Source organism: Meleagris gallopavo, chromosome 5, assembly GCF_905368555.1.
Source record: "Meleagris gallopavo chromosome 5, MGAL_WU_HG_1.1, whole genome shotgun sequence".
Taxonomy (NCBI): Eukaryota; Metazoa; Chordata; class Aves; order Galliformes; family Phasianidae; genus Meleagris; species Meleagris gallopavo.
Window position 1 is genome coordinate 3,328,131 of NC_139408.1, and position 20,659 is coordinate 3,348,789.

At 40.2% G+C, this 20,659-nt stretch overlaps 1 protein-coding gene across 7 annotated transcripts in view; it reads right to left on the reverse strand.

The window, feature by feature from the left end:
- GAS2 (growth arrest specific 2) overlaps nt 1-17,036 on the reverse strand; it is an 83,106-nt gene extending 66,070 nt beyond the window's left edge. The window contains exons 1-2 of one of the 7 annotated variants that reach the window (XM_085223907.1): nt 17,013-17,036; nt 5,543-5,715 (exon numbers count right to left, since the gene is read on the reverse strand). In XM_085223907.1, the coding sequence (XP_085080033.1) occupies nt 5,543-5,684 (142 nt within the window). In that variant the 5' untranslated portion in view covers nt 5,685-5,715; nt 17,013-17,036. Of the gene's footprint in view, nt 1-5,542; nt 5,716-6,733; nt 6,758-10,971; nt 10,995-16,209; nt 16,542-16,783; nt 16,925-17,012 lie in introns of those variants that run through there. The other 6 variants (XM_085223906.1, XM_085223905.1, XM_010710708.4 and 3 more) reach the window with 6 other exon arrangements.
- Between the last annotated feature and the right edge of the window lie 3,623 nt (nt 17,037-20,659).

Consider the following 20,659-nt stretch of genomic DNA (forward strand, 5'->3'; position numbering starts at 1 on the left):
CAGGCCAGATGAGAAGGGAATCTTTTGCCACCTCCAACTGAACTCCCAAAATCATGCCATCATGATGAAAATTTATTTGCGTAGGCTTTTGTCTCAAAATTGTTAAATACTTCAGCATTCTTTAGGCAAAATAAATTGCCAGTCATTTCAGTTTGGACAGTTACACGTCAAAGACCTGTGCAGCAAATCATTTTCAGAGACAACTTTTCCTTTCTTTCCCTCTCCTTTTAATTCTCTCTGCCAGACAACCCACTTTATGGTTTCCATATATCTAAATTACTTCTCCAGGCAGAAGAGCAGTAGCAGCTCTACAGACATTCAATACAAAGGTATTAATATGTAACTGACATTACTTTAGCTCCAAATTCAACTGCCTCCAATTCAACTGTAGTCAGATCTGAAACTGATAACCCACAGATTAAAAAAAAAAAAAGCATCTCAGCACCTCAAAAACCTTCAGTATCATTCTGGTATATTTTTTCCCAATTTGCATTTATAGCAAAAGATTAGAAGCCATTAGAAATCTAAAACTGAAAAACTACTGAGTCATAAGAATAGCTTTATTTTTTATTAATAGTAAGATTTTTTTAATACACTCATTTTCTATTAAATTATTTTCAAACATTTTTTAACTATGGAAGATTTTATTTTGTTATAGAACGCACTTTTATTTTTGCACAAGTAAAACAAAACTCATGTTGTAGACATCTATTCTGTCCTATGATTTGTAGATTTATAGGTTTATTACTCTACCAGTCAAGACTTTAAAAAAAAAAAGAAAAAGAAAAAGAAAAAAGAAAAACAACCTGAAAGCTGTTTAAAACTATCTTCTCATTTAATAGACATGGAAAAAAAAAATCTATCTTCTGCTGAGACTGAACAATACATTTACACTATTTTTAATGCTGAATAGCATTAGCAGTTTAGTCACTGCATATTGTATGCTAAGCTGGAGCACTGTAGTTTTGTTCCCTTTTACAAAACCTGAAAGAATTAGTTTTGCACTGAACATCTGTATCCAATGAAAAATATATTAGGTGTCAGCTTTCAATTCACTGTATTTTATGTCTCCAAGAGGTGGCATTTCTTTGCTAAAACAGACACTGACATATTTAACAGTTGAAATGTATTGATTCAAATGAGAGCAATGTTCATAGCCTGAGGAAAAAAAAAAGCTCTGTATATTTGTAAGGAAAAAACATTAAACTCCATTAAAAATGGATAACTCCCCCTAAAATTACAAGAAAGCAGTCACAATGTTTTTATAGAATGGTAATAACATTAAATACAATAAAAAAAAAAAAACACTAGAAGTATGAAAGACAAAAAACAACAGGAGTGTGAAGGCTCTCTCAAAACTTGCAAATATTACTTATCCCTTAAGTTGCAGAGGCCAGATTCCCCTTAAAAAGACAAACCTATTTACTTTAATGCCTAATATTTGGGAAGCATGGGCAACTGTAAAGCCACCCAGAGCTGGGGGTCCTGATCTAAGCAGATTGGGAATTCTGTGAGAGGGAAACTCAAGAGCCCATGCCTAGCATGTGCATCCAAGTGGTTGAGAACGTGGGCCTCCAGCCAACCAGAACTTTTAGTAAAATGGAGAGGGGCTCAAATCTTAAAACAGAAGTACCCAAGTCTAGTTGGTTCCTCTATTATATCAATTTATTCTTTTGCACTCACTTCTATAATGCAAGAACAGTCTCAAAACTAGTTGATGAACTACTTTATAGAAGCGTAGAATCATTTAAGTTGGAAGGAAGCTTTAAAGATCACCTGGACCACCTCTCCAACTCTTCTTAGATGAACAGGTGGTCAGAACTTGGTCCAGCCTGACCTTGCATGTCTCCAAGGATGGGGTTTCCAACACCTCTCTGGGCAACTTGTTCCAGTGCTTCACTACCCTTACTGTAAGATTTTTTTTTTTTTTTTTTTTTTTTTTTTAAAGTATCAAAATCTAAATTTCCCCTCGTTTAGTTTGAAATCCAAAGATTAAATGTTTCAATGGTAACACCAAACTAATAGTTTATAAGCAGAAATCTTTTATGCAGATGAATCTCTGGAATACATCAGTGGAAGGATGAGTTTCTACAGTACTGAGCCAGCAATGGAAGTATTCCTTTTGACTGTCAAATTCTGTGGCATTTAAACCCAAGGTAACAAAACATATATACAAATAGGAGAGATAAAAGCCAATGATTTTATGTAAATTTAAAAAAGTGGATCTTTTTGGATAGAAAGGCTGTTGTGTATCATTAAACAGCAGAGATCAAGAGGAGTAATGCTGATAGAACTGACATTACTGTTTACTTTAGATGAAACGTGTAAACTGTCTCCAAGACATACTGACACTAAACAAAATTATCAAGCCTCTCAGCTGAAAAAGAAGCTGCTCTAGGAACACTAGAGGTATAGTTATCATAAATGTCTTGATACTCATTGGTATTTATCATTTACCTGTATTATCCACTGGCTTTAGATTAACACATTGCTGTTAAAAATAAAAGTATGGTTACAAAATCTTCTTAGAAAGATGCCTGAGCTGAAGCAGGTTTTGCTTTAAAGCAGAATCTAAGAAACAGTTTTGCCTCAGACCTCCTATCTTTAATCTTCAAATTTTATACCTCTTCACATCATCATATTCCAAACCTAGCCTGTAATTGAATGTCTCCTACCATCCTCATCAATTCTCTCCTTTTCTCCAAGTCTACTCCACTTCTGCATCTGAACATGCAATTTGCATATCCCTCACGCAATATGCAACTTTTACTTGTCCTCATCCTCAACATTTTGCAGCCTCCAGCCCCTTGCCAATGAGTTTCTGATGCCCTGAATTTCTGCTAGGAAGAGGTCACAGTATTTATATCACGGAACCCAGTTATCTTGCCATAGTCAATGAACATCTTACAGATCTACTCTATGTGGTCCCAGATGCTAAACATAACTGGATGGAATAAGCTTTGGTATTGTAATCATCTGAATCTGGTTAAGTGGGCTGTAGGAACAAGAAAAAAGATAAAAAGTATCAGAAGGCACAGAAGAGGGCAAACCCCATTTGCTGTCAAACTGCCATTTTGCCTCTGCTAGAAGATTAGTATGGCCAAACAATTCTGATCCCTGTGTGAAATTTGCTTGAGATGGAACAGAAGGTTTCAATACCTGCAAGAGGGTTCTACTGAACTACATACATACATTATCTATCCTATTCAGAAGGCGTTGGCAGCAAGTGTTGCTGAGTGTTTCATTGGTTCTATACACTATAAGAAGATGATTTAGGAGATGATTGTGATTTGCAAGACAATCAATCAAAACATCTTCTTAACTATGTCACAGTAGGGTTATCTCAGCCAACATAGTTCAGCAGAGAGAAGTGAGGCTGAGAGTTGCAATATTCACTGTTCCACTCCTCTCGCCTGCTGCAATACTAAGGTGCCTCACTGCGAAAATGATGCTCTACAGTATCATGAGTCACTTCCACCTGCAACATTTAATGCATCTGCAGTCTTCCTTAATGCAATGTAAGTTGTTTTCTACATGGAAAGGAAAAAAAAAAGAAAAAAAAAGAAAGAACAAAAGAGAAAAAAAAAAAGCATAGAAGAAACCTGAAAGATCATCAAGTCCAACTGCAACCTAACCATGCTACCCTAACTCTAACAATCCTCTGCTAAATCATGTCCCTGAGCACCACATCCAAACAATTGCATGCTGCATATCCTTTTTGGATATCGTGAAATAAGAGTATAAGCAGGTATTTACAACAAGATAACAGCATGCTACAAACTCATACAAATTTTATCCCACAGCAAAATGCTTGTGTCCCTCCTCTCATGAAAGTTAACCCCAATTATAAAGTAATTAAACCAAATTTGAATTCTGAGTGAATATACAAAATATGTTAATACATTAATTCAGTTACACTTAATTTATTTTGACTGAATTTTAACTTAATTCATTTGAATAACAATGTCTACGTAGGAATTCTACATAGGAATTCAAAGCACTTTAACAAATCACTATAACTTCAGTTCTTCACAACAAGCTGAGAAAATAACAACTTGCATGTGAGAAGGTGTTGGGGAATGCATTATGCAAATGAGCTGTGCATGTTGCTTAATTAAAAGAAGGCTGTGCCCATTTACTTGTGCAGTGAAGAGTTTGGTGTCCATATGAAAAATCAGATTTTTAATTACAGTTGGCGTTTCAGAACCTCCTGCTGGTTTCTAACTAAAAAAGTGACCTCATTCCTAAACTCGTCACTGGAAGAACTCTGTTAGGAACTGCAAACAAGCTTCTGTTTGTTTTAGTGGGCCTCACTACAACTTCATTGTTTAAAAAGTTTAAACAATATATTAAATCCATAACAGAATGGGCTGCCTCCAATTCAAAAAGCCTCCTTTTGGATTGCCTTCTTGTGGCAATGATAGCAAAAAGGCAGGATTCCTGGATTTTCATCTGGCTTTGCTTGGACAATATTTTGAATTTGTTAATTTAAATGGAAGTACCACACAACAATATAATTTAAGGTGTCAGTTTTAAAAGAACTATTCCAATAATAATATTGCCTATCTGAAAATATTGTGGTATAAGTGCATTCTACTTACACCCTGTTTTTCATAGCTTAACAATATTTTCCTTTATCCTTAAAAAAAAAAAAACCTACAATACTGTAGAACATTCAAAGAAAAGGCACTCTATCATTGTATGATATCACCAATTATGTTCAACTGCAACAATAGGCAAGATAAAATATTGCCTACTTTCTGACCAAAGCAGATTTCCAGAAGGAAAAAATCCCAGTTTTAAAAATGCTGTTCCAAGTTTGTCTCCAGGAGTATCATGTGAATGTCAACTTGTCTAAAAGGCGTTTATCCTCTTTGATTAAAAAGAGCAACTGCTGATGCGTTTCTCTTCAGATGAGGATTTTACAAGATTTACATCTACCAAGAAATACATGATTTATGTGAATTGCCATCAGCAATTTGTTTCTGCTTCGTGCATCAGGAGGTCAACCACAACCAGAAAATCTCCAGGTCCCAGCTGCAACTCCTAGGTCAGACCCTTCTACACACAAACTTCTGCAAGTCTTCGCATGCATTGCGTTGAACAACAATTATCCACAACTAGACTGCTTGGTCAGTGAAAAACTATTTAATGGGTTCATTCATTCAAGGTATTCCATGGACTCAGTGTCTGTGGAAGGTCTTCCAATAGAAAATAAGATGTATCAGATGGCAGTAAGTAGCAATATTCAGCTTAATTATATTGGCACATAAAACCCACGTGAAAGTCAATTTAAAAGAAAATTTGAGGAAAAATAAATTTGAGGAGAATGCAAGTAACATAATTGAACTTACAGAATCACTGTGTAGGCTAACTATTCATGAATATTTCTGACTTGTTAAAAGTTGTTCTAGGTGGAATTAGCTAGCTAATCCTAACTACCTTTATTTTTGAAGCACAACAAAGTCTGAAGATTTTCATTCTCAACTGACAGTGAGTGGAATTCTCATGCTGTCCAGTGATTGCATTTCTCATATCTTACCCAGTAAGTTTGTGAGCCACAGGGCCAAATCCTCTTTCATCGGCAACAAGTTGGCCTCATGTCTGCTGGCAAGCCACTGACTGTATTGGTGCATATCAGAGAGGCCAGGCCCACGTGCTTTTGGGCTCAGAGCAGTGCACATTGCTTATCCACTGGTTGTACCTGTTTTAGTACTTTTTGAAAAAGAAAAAAGAAACAAACACGTAAATCAATATAGGAAATACAATTTACAGACCCTCTTTTTAACATGGTAATAGACAACAGCTTTCATGATGATTCTGAGAAATCAGACAAAGAAATGTGGATCTGACACACGAACACAGCATCTATAACTGAGGTATTATTAATGGCTCACTTCAAGTGATTAAATCACACAGATAAGTGTCTATTTCATTCCTTCTCATCCAGGTACATGTTATCAACCCATAACCAAATATTCTACCAAGAATGATTAAAATCCAAAAGAAAACAAACATTTCACAGAACACTAGCAACTCACTACAGTGCCTGATCCAAGATCCATTCAAAATAAATTGAAAGTTTCAGCCATTTTTGGATCAGGCCCAAGAAAAACATGTGAACAACTGAGTTACACTACTGCACAGACTTGGTAACTACATTTGCTATTTGTTAGCAAGTAGAATCCCTGTAATCTGCAGCTTTAGAATAATTAAGGAAAAATGCAAGATGTATATAATGAATAATATCACTCCTTCAAAAAGCAGCACGACAGCTCAGGCTTCTTATCACACTCTCCCATCTCCACTCTCAGGCTCTCCCATCACACTTCTCACTTCCATCTTTTATCCTCTGCTTCGGTGGCAATTTATGGAAACATAGGCTTCAGGTAAGGCAATACGTCATGTGTTAAATATTAGTTAAGTGTTCAACTCCTGGAGCAGCCAGAGACGTTAGGCCCACTGGACCTATATCCCCATTCCTGAAGGACTAATTCTCCCCTCTGTGGCACAAGTGTGCTAAGGAAAGTGGTTATGTTTTACTGAAAAGAAAATCAGACCTGAACTCTATCACTTACAGCAGTGAGCTGGGTTACTTTATTGCTTGGTAGAGTGTAGCCAACTGAGAGCTCTGTCACCCCAACCAGCAGTCACAAGACCTTGCCTTGTGCATGTGGAATTGAAGAAATTATTAATGAGGTAGGGGTAAAAGTCCTAAGGAATTGTACCTCACCTATTTTTCCAACTGATCCATGCTAACTGTGGTTACATGTGGCAGCTGACTTCAGCTTACTAATCATTGCAAATACTGTTTCTTCCACTCAGTTGAGTAAGAGAGGAAGGGAAGGAATGGGACATTTGTTATACTATACCACTGAAACCTGGAACAAAAATAGTAAATAAGTAAATCCTTTGCGAAAAGGAAAATGCTTGCTGAATATAAACAGCAATTGTCATAAAGTTGCGCTGCAAACTACATTTCCAAATACATGAAAAGCTAGTTGGGATATTTAATATTTACATTAAAATTGCAGAGCATTTACTAAAACGTAGTATGGCTAAATAATCTCCTTTTTCCTCAAAAATATCTACTTATATCATGTTGAGAACACCAGACTCCTTACCCCAGTTCTGAAATGGTAGTTGCCTTTGAAGTAGGTAGGCACAGCTTTCAATATAAATATATCCCTCACTGAAATCAGACAGTTTTTTCAGTCAATGTAGGGTCAATAAAACCAGTAAATATCCTCAAGTATCACAGTTCCTTTGGAAGCAGAAGAATTTAAGATAGACTGAAATACGTAAGTGAGGTACAGCTCTGTTCTTGAAACTGACTTTTAAAAAACTTCAGCTTGGATCAATGTTTTTCTAGTTGGTTACATCCAAGTTGTACCTATTCGTTCTGTTCAAGGGAAGAGAAAAAAAGCATTATGCTGTTGACTCCAAAAAGCCCTCTGGTGTGTCACTCACAAAATGGACTCCTCCTAACTACGTGATCCTAACAACTCAAGAGTTATCACAACAGCATTTTAAAGTTGTTCTAGGTTTTCGGAACAATTCATTTAACTCACTGCTTCACTTTGAACAGTCAGAAACACAATCAAGATGGGTAACTAATTCTATCTTATCATCAACGATTACAAGGGAAAAAAAAAAGAAAAAAACAGGTAAAATTCCATGCTTGCTTTACAGAAAAAAAAAATAAATCCTTATAGTAACTTTCTTGTGTGATTTCTGGAGTCTATCCGCTTTACTGAGAGGCAAAGTTAAATCTGTTGTATCACCTTGAAAACTATCACATTCATTTATCAATATTCACTTCATATGCAACACACAAATAAAACAAAGAGGGAAAAACTTCCTGAAACATTGAGTCACATAGATACCAGTAAACTGGAAAACTGATGCAAGAGAAAAATCCTGCCGTTTGTTTCTTTTGATAAACACCCTAAAAAAAAAAAAAAAAGAAATCTGAAAAAAGCAAAGAAGAAATATTTAGACAATGCACCTCTTCACTGAAAGTATTTTCAAGTTTCTTATAGGCTTTGAGAAGAAGGTTGGAGTAGATGATCCCTGGAGATTCCTTCCAACTTGAATTATTGTGTTATTTTACATTTCGGGGATGCACACAAACATTTTCATCATGGGACCCTAAAGAGATCTCTACTTTCACAGAAGGTTATCACAAGATGACACCCTGAGCTGGGTTGTGTTAACAGGTATTCCAGCGAGACAACATTCTGTTCAGAAAAGGTGCACCAGCCCCTCCATCTCTAACTGCTTATATGTGGAATTTGGAGTTAATTTATAACTACCAACATGATAACATGCTGACAGACAGCCAGATACTATATAGATTGTTGCCACCAGGAAGGCTGGAGTAATCCTATGGTCTGAAAATTGCCATTTTTTTTTTCTGCTGTTGTTTGTTTCAAAGCTAGAGAAAAGAGGGGGAAGGCTTCTGGACCAGCTACAGGAAAACAACTTAAGTTTCCCTGTCAGTCTGTGAAATGAGCACCACAGTATGTCTACACTTCAAATCAATCTCTGTGATCAGAACAGAGAATTTAGGCATTTGAGACATTACTTCAGCTCTAAAATGAAGGGCTATCCTTAAATACACATTGTAATTGTAGAATCATAGAATCACTCAGGTTGGAAAAGACCATCAAGATCAACAAGTCCAACCACAGCCTAACCATACTGCCGTAACTCTAACAACCCTCCGCTAAATCATGTCCTTGAGCACCACATCCAAATGGTTTTTAAACACATCCAGGGATGGTAACATCCTAGGGAGCCTATTCCAGTGCTTAACAAGCCTTTCTGTAAAGAAGCTTTTCCTGATATCCAACCTAAACTTATCCTGGCGCAACTTGAGGCCATTTCCCCTCGTCCTGTCACCTGTCACCAGTGAAAAGAGAGCAACCCCGCTCTCGCTGTAAGCACCTTTCAGATACTGGAAAAGAGCAATAAGGTCTGCCCTCAGCCTCCTTTTCCCCAGACTAAACAGCCCCACTTCCTTCGGTCTCTCCTCGTAGAGCACATTCCCTAAGCCCTTCACAAGCCTTGTTGCCCTTCTTTGGACCTGCTCCAGAACATCCATGTCCTTTCTGTACTGAGGTGCCCAAAACTGAACACAGGACTCGAGGTGAGGCCTCACCAGTGCCGAGTACAGGGGCAGGATGACTTCTCTAGTCCTGCTCACCACGCCATTCCTGATATAAGCCAGGATGCCATTGGCCTTCTTGGTCACCTGGGCACAGTGCTGGCTCATATTCAGCTGACTGCCCATCAGTACACCAAGGTCCCTTTCCATCAGGCAGCTTTCCAGTCCCTCTTCCCCAAGCCTGTAGGGTTGCCTGGAGTTGTTGTGACCAAAATGCAGGACCCAACACCTGGCCCGATTGAAACTCACACAGTTAACCTTGATCCATTGATCCAGTCTATCCAGGTCCCTCTGTAGTGCCCTTCTCCCCTCAGGCAGATCAACATTGCCTCCCACCTTGGTGTCATCTGCAAACTTACTGAGGATGCACTCAGTCCCCTCATCAAGATCATTAATAAAGATGTTAAATAGAAGCAGTCCCAGTACGCTCGTGACTGGCCACCAACTGGATTTAACAACAATGACCACAACTCTTTGGGCCCAGCCATCCAGCCAGCGTTTCACCCAGCAGATCGTATGCCCATCCAAACTGTGGGCAGCCAACTTCTCCGTGAGGATGTTGTGAGGAACAATGTCAAAGTCTTTACTGGAGTCCAGGTAGACCACATTGACAGCCTTACCTTCATCCACTAAATGGGTCACTTTGTCATAGAATGAAATCAGGTTTGTCAAACAGGATCTTCCATTCATAAACCCATGCTGTCTGGGCCTGATTCCTAGTTGACCTTTAATTGATCCATAATGGCTCCTGAGATTATCTGTTCCATAATCTTCCCTGGCACAGAGGTGAGACTGATAGGTCTGTAGCTACCAAGATCATATTTCTGGCTCTTTTTGAAGATGGGCGTCACATTTGACAGTCTCAAATAGTGACTAACTTTTGTTTCACAAAAAAGCAGTCAAGCTGCATGAAGCTCAAGAAATCTCTGAGTTTCACTGCAGAAAGAAAAGTGGGAGAAACAAGAGCTCTGACTGAAGCATGCAGGGGTGCTGGAGTTCAGCAGTTCTTTGGCTAGTAAGAGCTGAAATCCTGGCCAGGACACTGATTGTCAGAGTAAGAAAGGAAGGAAAGAAGAAAGATAAACTGAGGTGACAAAAATAGCTGTAAACTGAGAATGACTCTGTCATCTCTGTACTGGGATTGGAATAGCAGTCTGCTTGAAACAGTAGTCCTGAATTAACAATGTTTTATTACTGAAATTACTGAAATGGTGTGGGTTACTTTGTGGAGCTGGCATACAAAGTGAGGACAGCAGAATGAGAAAGTTAATATTGATGATGACTCTTCACTAAGAACCCTGATGAATCACAGATGAACTAATACACAATCCAACTTGATCTCTTTGCAAGCTTAATTTCATTTCTGACATGATGTTTGTCTTCTTCCTCCTTAATCCCCCTTCCTCTCTGAGAACGAGCCTTAAACTTGCTAAAACTCCTTTTTGTTAGAATCAGTGCAACAAAAGTCAGCCTTTGAGAAATAAAGCATAACTTGCTTCCTATCACAAATTCCATTGGAGATAGCATGTTACACGTGCATGTCAGAAACTGTCAAATTGTTAAATATTCTCCATGCAAACGCTGGCTGCTGGTGAACTCCTAAGTTTAGCTTAAGCCACCACCATATTTCAGTAAAGTACTTACTAATCAGCTTAGAGAAGGAATAAAAGCTCTGCAAAGATCTTATAGTAGCCTTCAAGGGGGCTTACAAGAAAAATGGGGAGTGTAACAAGAGGACAAGGAGTCATGGCTTTCAACTAAGAACACAGATTTAGTTTCAACATTAGGAAAAGATTATTTACCTAGAAGGCGATGAGGCCTTGGCATAAGCTGTCAAGAGCAGCTGTGGATTCCCCGTTCCTGGAGATGTTCAAGACCAGGCTGGATGAGGCTTTGGGCAGCCTGAACACTAATAAGGTGTTCCTGCTCATAGCAGAGGGGGTGGAACTGGATGATCTTCAAGGTCCTTTCCAACCCAAACTATTTTATTCATCTCACCTCCTTCCATCATCTTAATATATTTACTTTTTGGAGAGCTGGAGAGAATTTTACTGACAATTTAGCACTGAGAAATTTGGTAAGAGAAAACAACTATCCTGCCACAGAGACAGACAGCAGCGTTCAAGGATACACCAACACAGCTGAGGAGGCAATTCTCTTTGGCTCCAACAACCATTTCATCCTTTTCTCTTGGCAGACACAAGGTATGAACAAAGCAGCCAGAAAAATAGTTTTTCCTAAACTCGCTACTTTCTAATAATACCATCAACTCATTAATATGCAGCTTTTTAAAACCAGTCGACACAAACAACAAATTTCTCATTTTATAGAACGCTACACCCTTCTATAAATTGCTGATACTGACGTGAAGTATATGTAAGTATCCTTCAAACTATGTTTTTCTCCTCAACAAGCTATTTCTTTCCCCTACTATTCTGAAGACAGACTGGGAGAGGTCTTCAGCTACTTTTCATTGTTTTCTTACAGGTTATATTTTCCTCCCCCCCGCTTTCTGTCAATAAGAGGAAGACATCTCAAATTCTCAGACTTATTGTCTAGCTGAAGAATTCCATGTGGGATAGTTTACAGTATACACAGAGACTTGTAACGGATTCAATACACTAAAAGATTATATTTCTCTCTGCTTACTTCTACCAAACAGTGAAGTTTTTATTTGGGTTTACAGTGGCACATTTAGTCTTGTGTTTATTGTAGCTCGCTGCTTGTATTTTGCCAGCAGTGTAACTTACACTGTCTGCTGTTATTGGTCATCAGGTCAAAGCAATCAAACAAGTAATCTTCTGTTATTCCACGGGCTTTTGGAGGGGCTAACTGGAACAACAAAAGGATTCAACAACGATACGCTCTGTACTTAAAACACAGAGGAGTCAAGGATCGCTTAATCTGTAAAGTAAGACTGGTTGTACAATTAAGTGCTCACAGTTGCATGCTCCTGGATTCAATTCCATTTCCTATTCCAACAGCCTTCCTTTGCTTGTAAGATTTTGGTAACACTATCTTTCAACATAGACAGAGCATTATTACTGAATTGTAGGGCTGGAAGGGACCTATAGAGATCATTGAGTCCTACAAAGCAGTCCCTCTACAGCAGGCTGCACAAGTAGGAGTCCAGACAGGTCTTAAATAGCTCCAGAGAAGGAGAATCTGCATTATCATGATGAAAACATTAATTTTACTCTATATAATACAAGTTTGTACACGAGTGTGCATGAATGCATATATATGTACACACAGAGAGAGAAAACACACATGTTCCATCCTGTGAATTAACCAGGCAATTCAGCAACATTTTACTCCAAACTATCAATCCAGCAAGTATGTACAGTGGCCTATACTGACTACTTGCTGACTATGCAGTGCTCTATTACACAAGTGTCACTGTTGCTTCAACCTTGTTCCTAATCATAATACGTGCCCTTAGATCTCAATAAACAAATGGAGAATTGAACCATTTCTTTTAACTCGCATCATGATAAGTTCTTCCAGACCAGGGACAAAGTCATGCTAAGTTATTTTCTCTTTATGATTTAAGAATTAGCATAGAAGTTAAATAACTAGTGAAACAAGCTTTTTTCTTCCAATTCAGTTACAATAAGGTGATAAAAGTGTTTATGAAATGGAAAAATTGTAAAGCAAATACAGAACAGTGTTTAGAAATCAATCAAATCCTCTCTGATGCCAAGGTTCTGTATGACATTCCCTTGATACCATACCAGCATGATGTAAGTTTTATGAGAGACACACTGCTTGCCTGTGTAGCAGAGACCTGCTTTAGCCCACGTGGGTACTGCTGCTTATCAGCAAGGTAACTGACTGGCTCCTATCAGTAGGCTGCCAAAGCAGAGCTATCTAGGGCTGAAGATCTGCATGTATGCCAATTCAGTGGCCTAATTGCTCTACAAAGTTTAAACAGAAGATGGCATAGCTCTGCTTTGGAGCTTGGGTTCAAAGACTACTTCAAAAATCTGCATAGAAGTAAGTACTCAGGCTTTAAGCTTATGAAATGCGGTTTTCCCTAATATGACTAGGGGAAGTGTGTTAGCTACCCAGTTGTAGGAGCAAAAAATATGCAGACAACTGTGCAATAGCTTTATTGGCACTGGTAGAAAGAGCAGACAGCAACTTAGACAAGAGCAGCAATAGTTTTCTCTGAAGCAACTGTAACTTGAACACTAGACTGCACATTGGCTTTGACAGAGGGGTATCGGCTATAACTGCAGACAATCTCCTGCTGTCTTAGAGAGAAGGTAATGCTATTGGAAAGCAGCCATCCTGGAAAGAGAGGAGACAGAGGATCAAAAGCCAGAACAGAGCTCATGAGTATCTGGCAAGGGTTTCTGCTGGATCTCCCTGCTAGCTCTAATCACCTCAAGCAGATGGAAAAGAACAGAAATTTGAAACTTTACTGGAGTTTAAGTGGACTGTGTGAAGCATTTGCTTACTGTAAGCTGGGTGCAAAAGGAGCTTAAATAAGACCCAACATTCATAAATAGATCTGTAGCAACACAACAAACATCTGTGTGACCAGAAATGAGGCTGCCCACAAAGTGGGACTTGCAGTCAGCACTTACACATACGCAAGTGCTACTTTCATACACTTAGCAAGTCTAAGCATCAAGACATTTGCTGTTGAAAACTGATTCTAGTTTTCATACCTTGTTGTTAACATATTTTTCAGATTTGGAGAGAATACGTTAAGTTTGCAGGCTGAAAACTGCTCTTTGTTTTTTCCATACTCTCAATTACATACATATGCATGGGCACAAACACTTAGTGGCAAAAATAATGGGGAAAAAAAATAACTTACAGGAATGTCTTCCTTTGAGAGCCACATGCATAACTAACAACTTCTGTAATTGATTTTTGTGATATCAGGACACTTCCCAATGGTGAGATCTGCTAGACAGTGGAATAACTTCCCTAAGTGAAATCATGAAAGCTACCCTACTTGAGGTACCTAAGAGAGACTAAAAGAAGCAGTAGGAAAACAACCAGAACCCAGTTACTCACTGGTAGATTGACTCAACCAACCTTTATTACCTGCAACTTTCAGTTTACTACAGAACAAAAAAAATCACCTTTTCTTTAGGTTCCTTATATGTAAAAGCAAACTCAATCACTCTTAAAGCTATGATTCTGCCTCCAAATCTCAAAGCTCTTCTTGAAGAGCTACTGAACAACTGATCATTCTTGTCTGCATTACCTTAAAAATGCATATTTATTATCTTACTTTCTTGCCACCATAAACAAGAAGATAAAACATAAGCTCACAGATGTAGCAAGTGTATTTCTGAAGGGAAGTTCAATTTTTCTAGTTATTTTATTATCCTTATAAACTAGGCCACAACCAATTTAGCCCAAGGTTCCTGGAGCTTTCCCAGCTCAACTTGGAGCACACTGTACATGCTGGGAGGGGCACTGGAGGGGAACCACCATCTGAAACTCATTAATCAATTAGAATTTTTAAGGGTTTACATCAAAATGTGATCTGCGCTGATAAAGTAAACTTTAATCACAAGAAGTCTTTGTCCTTTACGTTATGAATATACTTGCTACGAGTGTGCACAGTGCTCAGAGCAGAGGATACAGAATCTGGCAAAAAGAGCATACTGATACTTTAGACCTGTAAGGCCCTTGGTCTGAAGCCAGACCAGAACAAAGTTAACCACACAAAAATCTGAGCTAATCATTGAAAGCCTGGATGTTTCTAAGATTATGCCTAGTAGAAATAACTCCATTGCCTTGATAATGTCTTCTCTTCCATAAAGAAAACAACGAGTCTTTCTCACATAGACCAAAACAAAGCCTTAGGAATATTCTAGATGTACTTGCTCATAAAATTACAACTTCCGGAAACTGAGTCTTTTCCTATCACAGTCCAAAAACTTTCTAGTTGATTTGCCTGGCTCTCTTTGCATGCTTTTCTACTTATCTAAGGAGATAAAAAAGAAGAGAAAAGAAAAAAAAAGCCAGTAAAAGTTAGCAGAAGTTTCCATTTCCACCAAATGGAGAGGGAAATATACACACACCTGTCACATCACATCTGACAAGGAGTAGGAACACATCTCCTGCTGCAAGCATACTAAGCAGGCAGTGTTACAAGTCGACTAGCTATCATCAGCTTTGTATTTAATTACAAAATCTCTGTTCTGAAGTCAGCAAGAAGTTTTAATAGAGAGGTTTCAAGCGGAGCCCAGAAGGTACTTCAGATTTTAAGTGAAATAAGACTGTGCGCCAAAAAGAAAAATAAAGCAATCAAATGAGATAGTAGCCTGGAATCAGTATGGACTGCAAGCATGGGGCTATAACTGACTCTTCTCACTTCTCCTTTCTCTGGGTTCAGGGTGGTTGTGGTTCCAACCAGGGTACCACAATATAATGCCGACCAGATGTTCTGTTCGTAGAATCATAAGGTTGGAAACAATCTGCAAAATCATCTAGTCCAACCATCCTCCCATTACCATTGCTACCACAAGCACTAAACCAGATCTTGCAGCTCCTCATCCAGACCCCTCTTGAACACTGCCAGGGACGGCGACTCCACCACCTCCCTGGGCAGCCATTCCAGTGCCTGTATGTTGAACCATACAACGTGAATTTAAGAATGTCAGCTAATTTCCTATTAAATCACAATCCACATCACAAAACCACCATAAAACCATGACGTTTGGCACAGCGTCTACTTTGCAGCAAAGAAACCATTTGAGACTTAATACACATGGAAACTGAAGAGAACCTGGTTGGTTTTAATTTCGAAGTGCTGCCAGAATAGTGCTAGAGCTGCACTAAGGTCCCTGCTAAGCATCCTTGCTGACGCTCTGGAAGGCAAAGCTGACGCACACCTCCGCAACAGCGAGCCGAGAGGAGGGAGACGCAAAGAAGAGAGGATGCTAAGACAGATGTTTAGAAACAAACTCTTCCCCAAGGGCTTCCCGAGGGCTGAATCCGGAGCCTGGGGGAGTAAGCGAGCACCTGGGCGGCCGCTGCTGCCGTGCGAGCCGCCTCCGCCCCACACTTGCCTTTACCACGCGCGCCGCGATCTCTCCGACCTCGTCCTCCTGCCCCCGCCTCACCCAGGGCTCCGCCGAACGGCTTCGCAGCCGTGCCGGGAGGGACGGGAGAGATGTCCGGAGCCCGAGAGACTACCCCGCTCCGCCCCGCGTTCACCTTCCGCCGAGCCCGTCTGCGCTGTCCTCGGGGCCTCTCCGCCACACGGCTGAGCTAATAGCTTTGCCATAAGTGCCGCGAGCGCTGCTCCCGGCTCTGCCCCTCGGGGGCAGGACCAAGAACGGCCGTCGCGGCCCCTCCGCGGGATGCCCGGGTTCGGCCCACCGGCGAGCTCCAACCCAGCCAGCTGTCCTCGGCCGAGCCCCCCCCTCCGCCGGCCCTCCCGCACCCCCACGCACGCTCTCACACCGCCTCCGCACTGCTTTCAACCTCTGGACGCATAGAGAAGAAAAAAAAAAAAAAAAAAAAAATGAGAGAGAGAGTAAAAGAACGAAGGAAAGAAAGTAAGAAAGCAAAGCTCTCTGCCCTGCTACGCGGGAACAAGAAACAAAAAGCAGCGGCTCCGTGCTGCTGAACGCAGCTCACCTTCCCGCTGCCGGCCCCTTTTTCTTTCAACTTGAAGGCAGGCGGCGGAACGCCCTCAATTTAAAGGAGCCCGGGCCGCTGGCTCCTCCGTGGGGCCGCCAACAAGCCCCGCCGAGGCGCGCAGGCTTCCCCCACCGCCCGCACAGCAGCCCCCCCCCCCTCCTGCCGGCAGCAGCAGCCGCCGCCGCGCCCCCGACCCCAGCAGCCCGGCAGCAGCCGCTCCTCGTACTTCTGGCCGCTCCGCTCGTTGCTCTCTTTGGAAAAGACTTTTATTTATTTTTTTCAGCCTCTTCCTCCACACAACCCCGTTTCCTATATTTCAGCGGTCCGCATAGACTGAACGGAAGTTAAGCGCTTACTTTTTTTTTTTTTTTCTGGAGGCAAATGCAGTTGACACTGATTTACCCTTGAAATGCTGCGATATTGGGTTACAGTTCTTGGCAGCAAGTTAGTGCTTAGGTCCATTTCTCTTTCATTATTGCTGCTCTCTTTCCAAGACTGGAGAAGAGAAAGGAAAAAAATCATATCTAAGCTTTAATTCATTTTCTTTGATTCAAATAGTTGTTGCTGGGACTTCTGGGCACTTGAGGACATCTGTCTGATTATCACTTATTGATCCTTCTTTTTTTTTTCCTCTGACTATAGGAATATCATTTCAACTTCGCATCTTGGGATGTGCTTCATTCCGTATGTCTCCACAATCTTTTCATGCCACCTTGCAGCCCACTTTGCATAAATTCTACGTGCTACTCCTGAATTAATCTTTCTTATGTTACATTTTTAGAAGAGTGATGGATAGAGGTTTTGCTTGCTCTCGCATGGCTGGGTTTCCTTTGCCAAGCTGAATCCCAGCTAACTCCTAGAACACCTTTAGTTCAGTCATTATTTCATTCTCACCTTATTTCATTTTCATGACATTTGAGCGTTGTGTTCAGTGTCAGAGATTACATTCCCCAAATGTTGTTTATTCATTTATTCCCTATGCAGGGAAGCCCCTTTTGTGAATTCAGTAGTGGGAAACAGATGTTCAGACTTCTGCTTATCTCAACACATGGATGTAGATTAGCTTGTTGAGTTTCCTAATGATATCATGCTATCACTTTCCATCAGATTGCTCAAGTTGAACAGCACACTTATTTTCTCTTGCAATCTATATTCAATTAATTAAATTCTTCTAGCCAAAGCACATTATATGTAATTATACTGAAAGATTTGTCTTAACCTGATTGCTGAAAAGCACATCAAGTTGACCCCTATTTTTTTCTAACATCCATTCCCTTCGTACTCTGATCTGCTGGGAAAATTTGATTTGCACACTTAATGCTGGGCCATTTCTCAGTAATTGCACTGTAAGCAAATTCCTGCTGAGCAGCAGTTGCTCATTTCTGGCCAATCAGAATGCCCACATCTTTTGCTATTTATTTTATTCTTATGCTCATATTATGCTATTCTGATGGACTATTAATTGCAGTGATGAGTGCTGCTTAAATGAGAGCCTTTCATTTAGTATATGGCTATAGCTCATCACAGATATCTGAGTATCAGCACACAATTATACAAACTCCTAGTTTTGTCCTGGATATTGCCATTTGGATGGCCCTGAGCATGATGGTTTTCTTCAGTCAGTGTCAGTCCAAACTCTTCATCAGAAAATATATAAAAATGGAGAAGAGAGCCCTCACATTTAACAGAATATCTTGGGGAAGATGGGGAGAACAGGGTGCAGAAGAATTGAGCAGATTCCTGTCTAGACTCCTATCTTTCAGAGAGGTTTTATCTGACCTTGAGACCAACTCTGTTATGCCATTCCGGATACTTAAAAGTTTTGCTATTTTATACACAACATGGAAAACATTTCACTAAGAAGCAATTACTTCTTCGGTAAAAGATTTAAGTTTCAGACATTCTCTTGAAGTTACAAGGCTCCACCCAAGCAATTCTACAAAGGAGCTAAGCTGAGGCATTTCCAGACTTCATGCACTAAATCTTGAACATGCATTTGCCTGTCTGTGTAGCAGTGAAAACGACTGAAAGGGCAGCTCTAAGACTGATGCCAAAGTTGGTAGTGAATTCCTTGATCCATTAGCTTGTACTGAAGACTAATCTAATATTAGCTGATAGTAAAAGAGCGTGCATCCACAAATGCAGTTTGAATCATTTTCTACTTCTTAGATCAAATCTTATGCAAGGAAGACTGAGGGGAACGCAGTGCCAGATACACATCTGAAATGTACATTATATAAATGTAATGGGTGTTTCAGTAGTGACACCACAGTTATGAGGGCACTGAGATTCACACTTCAAGCAGGACTACAACTTTGCTGTTTCATACTTTAATATTAGAAACTGGCCTTCAAAATTTGACGAAACACCCCACAGCACAAATACATACGTTTCCCATATGAAATCATGTCAATTACATGCTTACTAACATTTTTTTTTTTAGAGGAAACAAACAAAACTTCCCTTGTGAAATGCTAACAATTTCTTCATTGTTTTTCTAGATGAAAGATTTTCATTCCTGCCACCTCCAGCTTCCATTATTCTGATAATGGTTATGACATGGCAGACTTCTGAGCAGACAGGAGGATGATTTTGACAGTAGAAACCAACATAGAAAATGTTTCTAATTTGCTGAGATGCAGCCAATTCTATCCCAAGTATGACAAACTTTCTGTTTTGGGACAACAAATCAGGATTCAAAAATACTAAAATTTTTGCTCTCAGTTATGCATCTTTATGCGTGGATGCCTTATTTTCAGCTGGGATGGAATTGTTATCTTTAGAGTGACTGGTTGGATGATACGTTTCTGTCTTTAGGGGAAGGTTGAGAACACACTGATGTTTATAGTTGCTGCTAAGCAGTGCTGTACAGAGCCAAGGCCATATGCAGCAAAGAGCCCAAGAAGCTGGGAAGGAACAGAAGTAGGACAGTTGACTTAAACTAGCCAAAGGGATATTCCCTACCATATGACATCAAATGAAAGGAGTTTTGAAGGGGATGGGAATTGATCTCTCTCTCTTCTGCTGGTCAGGGAGCTAGCTCAGCATCTGTTGGGCAGTGCTGAACAATTTCTTGTGCCTCACTTGTTATCTGCATTCATATATAGATATACACAAGTATAGTTGTATCATACAATCAATCTGGTCGGAAAAGACCTTAAAGATCATCAAGTCCAACCATGACCTAACCATCCTACCCTAATTAACAACCCTCTGCTAAATCACGTCCCTGAGCACCACATCCAAACGGTTTTTAAACACATTCAGGGATGGTGACTCAACCACCTCCCTGGGGAGCCTATTCCAGTGCTTAACAACCCTTTCTATAAAGAAGTGTTTCCTGATATCCAACCTAAACTTACCCCAATAAGGTCTGCCCTCAGACCCCAGACTAAACAACCCCAGTTCCTTCAGTCTCTCCTCGTAGGGCACATTCTCCAAGCCCTTCACAAGCCTTGTTGCCCTTCTTTGGATCTGCTCCAGAACCTCCATGTCCTTTCTGGACTGATGTGCCCAAAACTCAAAACAGGACTTGAGGTGAGGCCTCAGCAGTGCCGAGTACAGGGGCAGGATGACTTCTCTAGTCCTGCTCACCACGCCATTCCTGATACAAGCCAGGATGCCATTGGCCTTCTTGGTCACCTGGGCACACTGCTGGCTCATATTCAGCTGACTGCCCATCAGTACACCAAGGTCCCTTTCTATCAGGCAGCTTTCCAGTCACTCTTCCCCAAGCCTGTAGGGTTCCTTCCCTGGCACCGAAGTGAGACTGATAAGTCTGTAGCTACCAAGATGGAGTTACCACTATTATCAACTAAATTATTTTCTCTGTTACATCATGTAAATATGGAGTAAAACAGCCTGCAGTTAAAA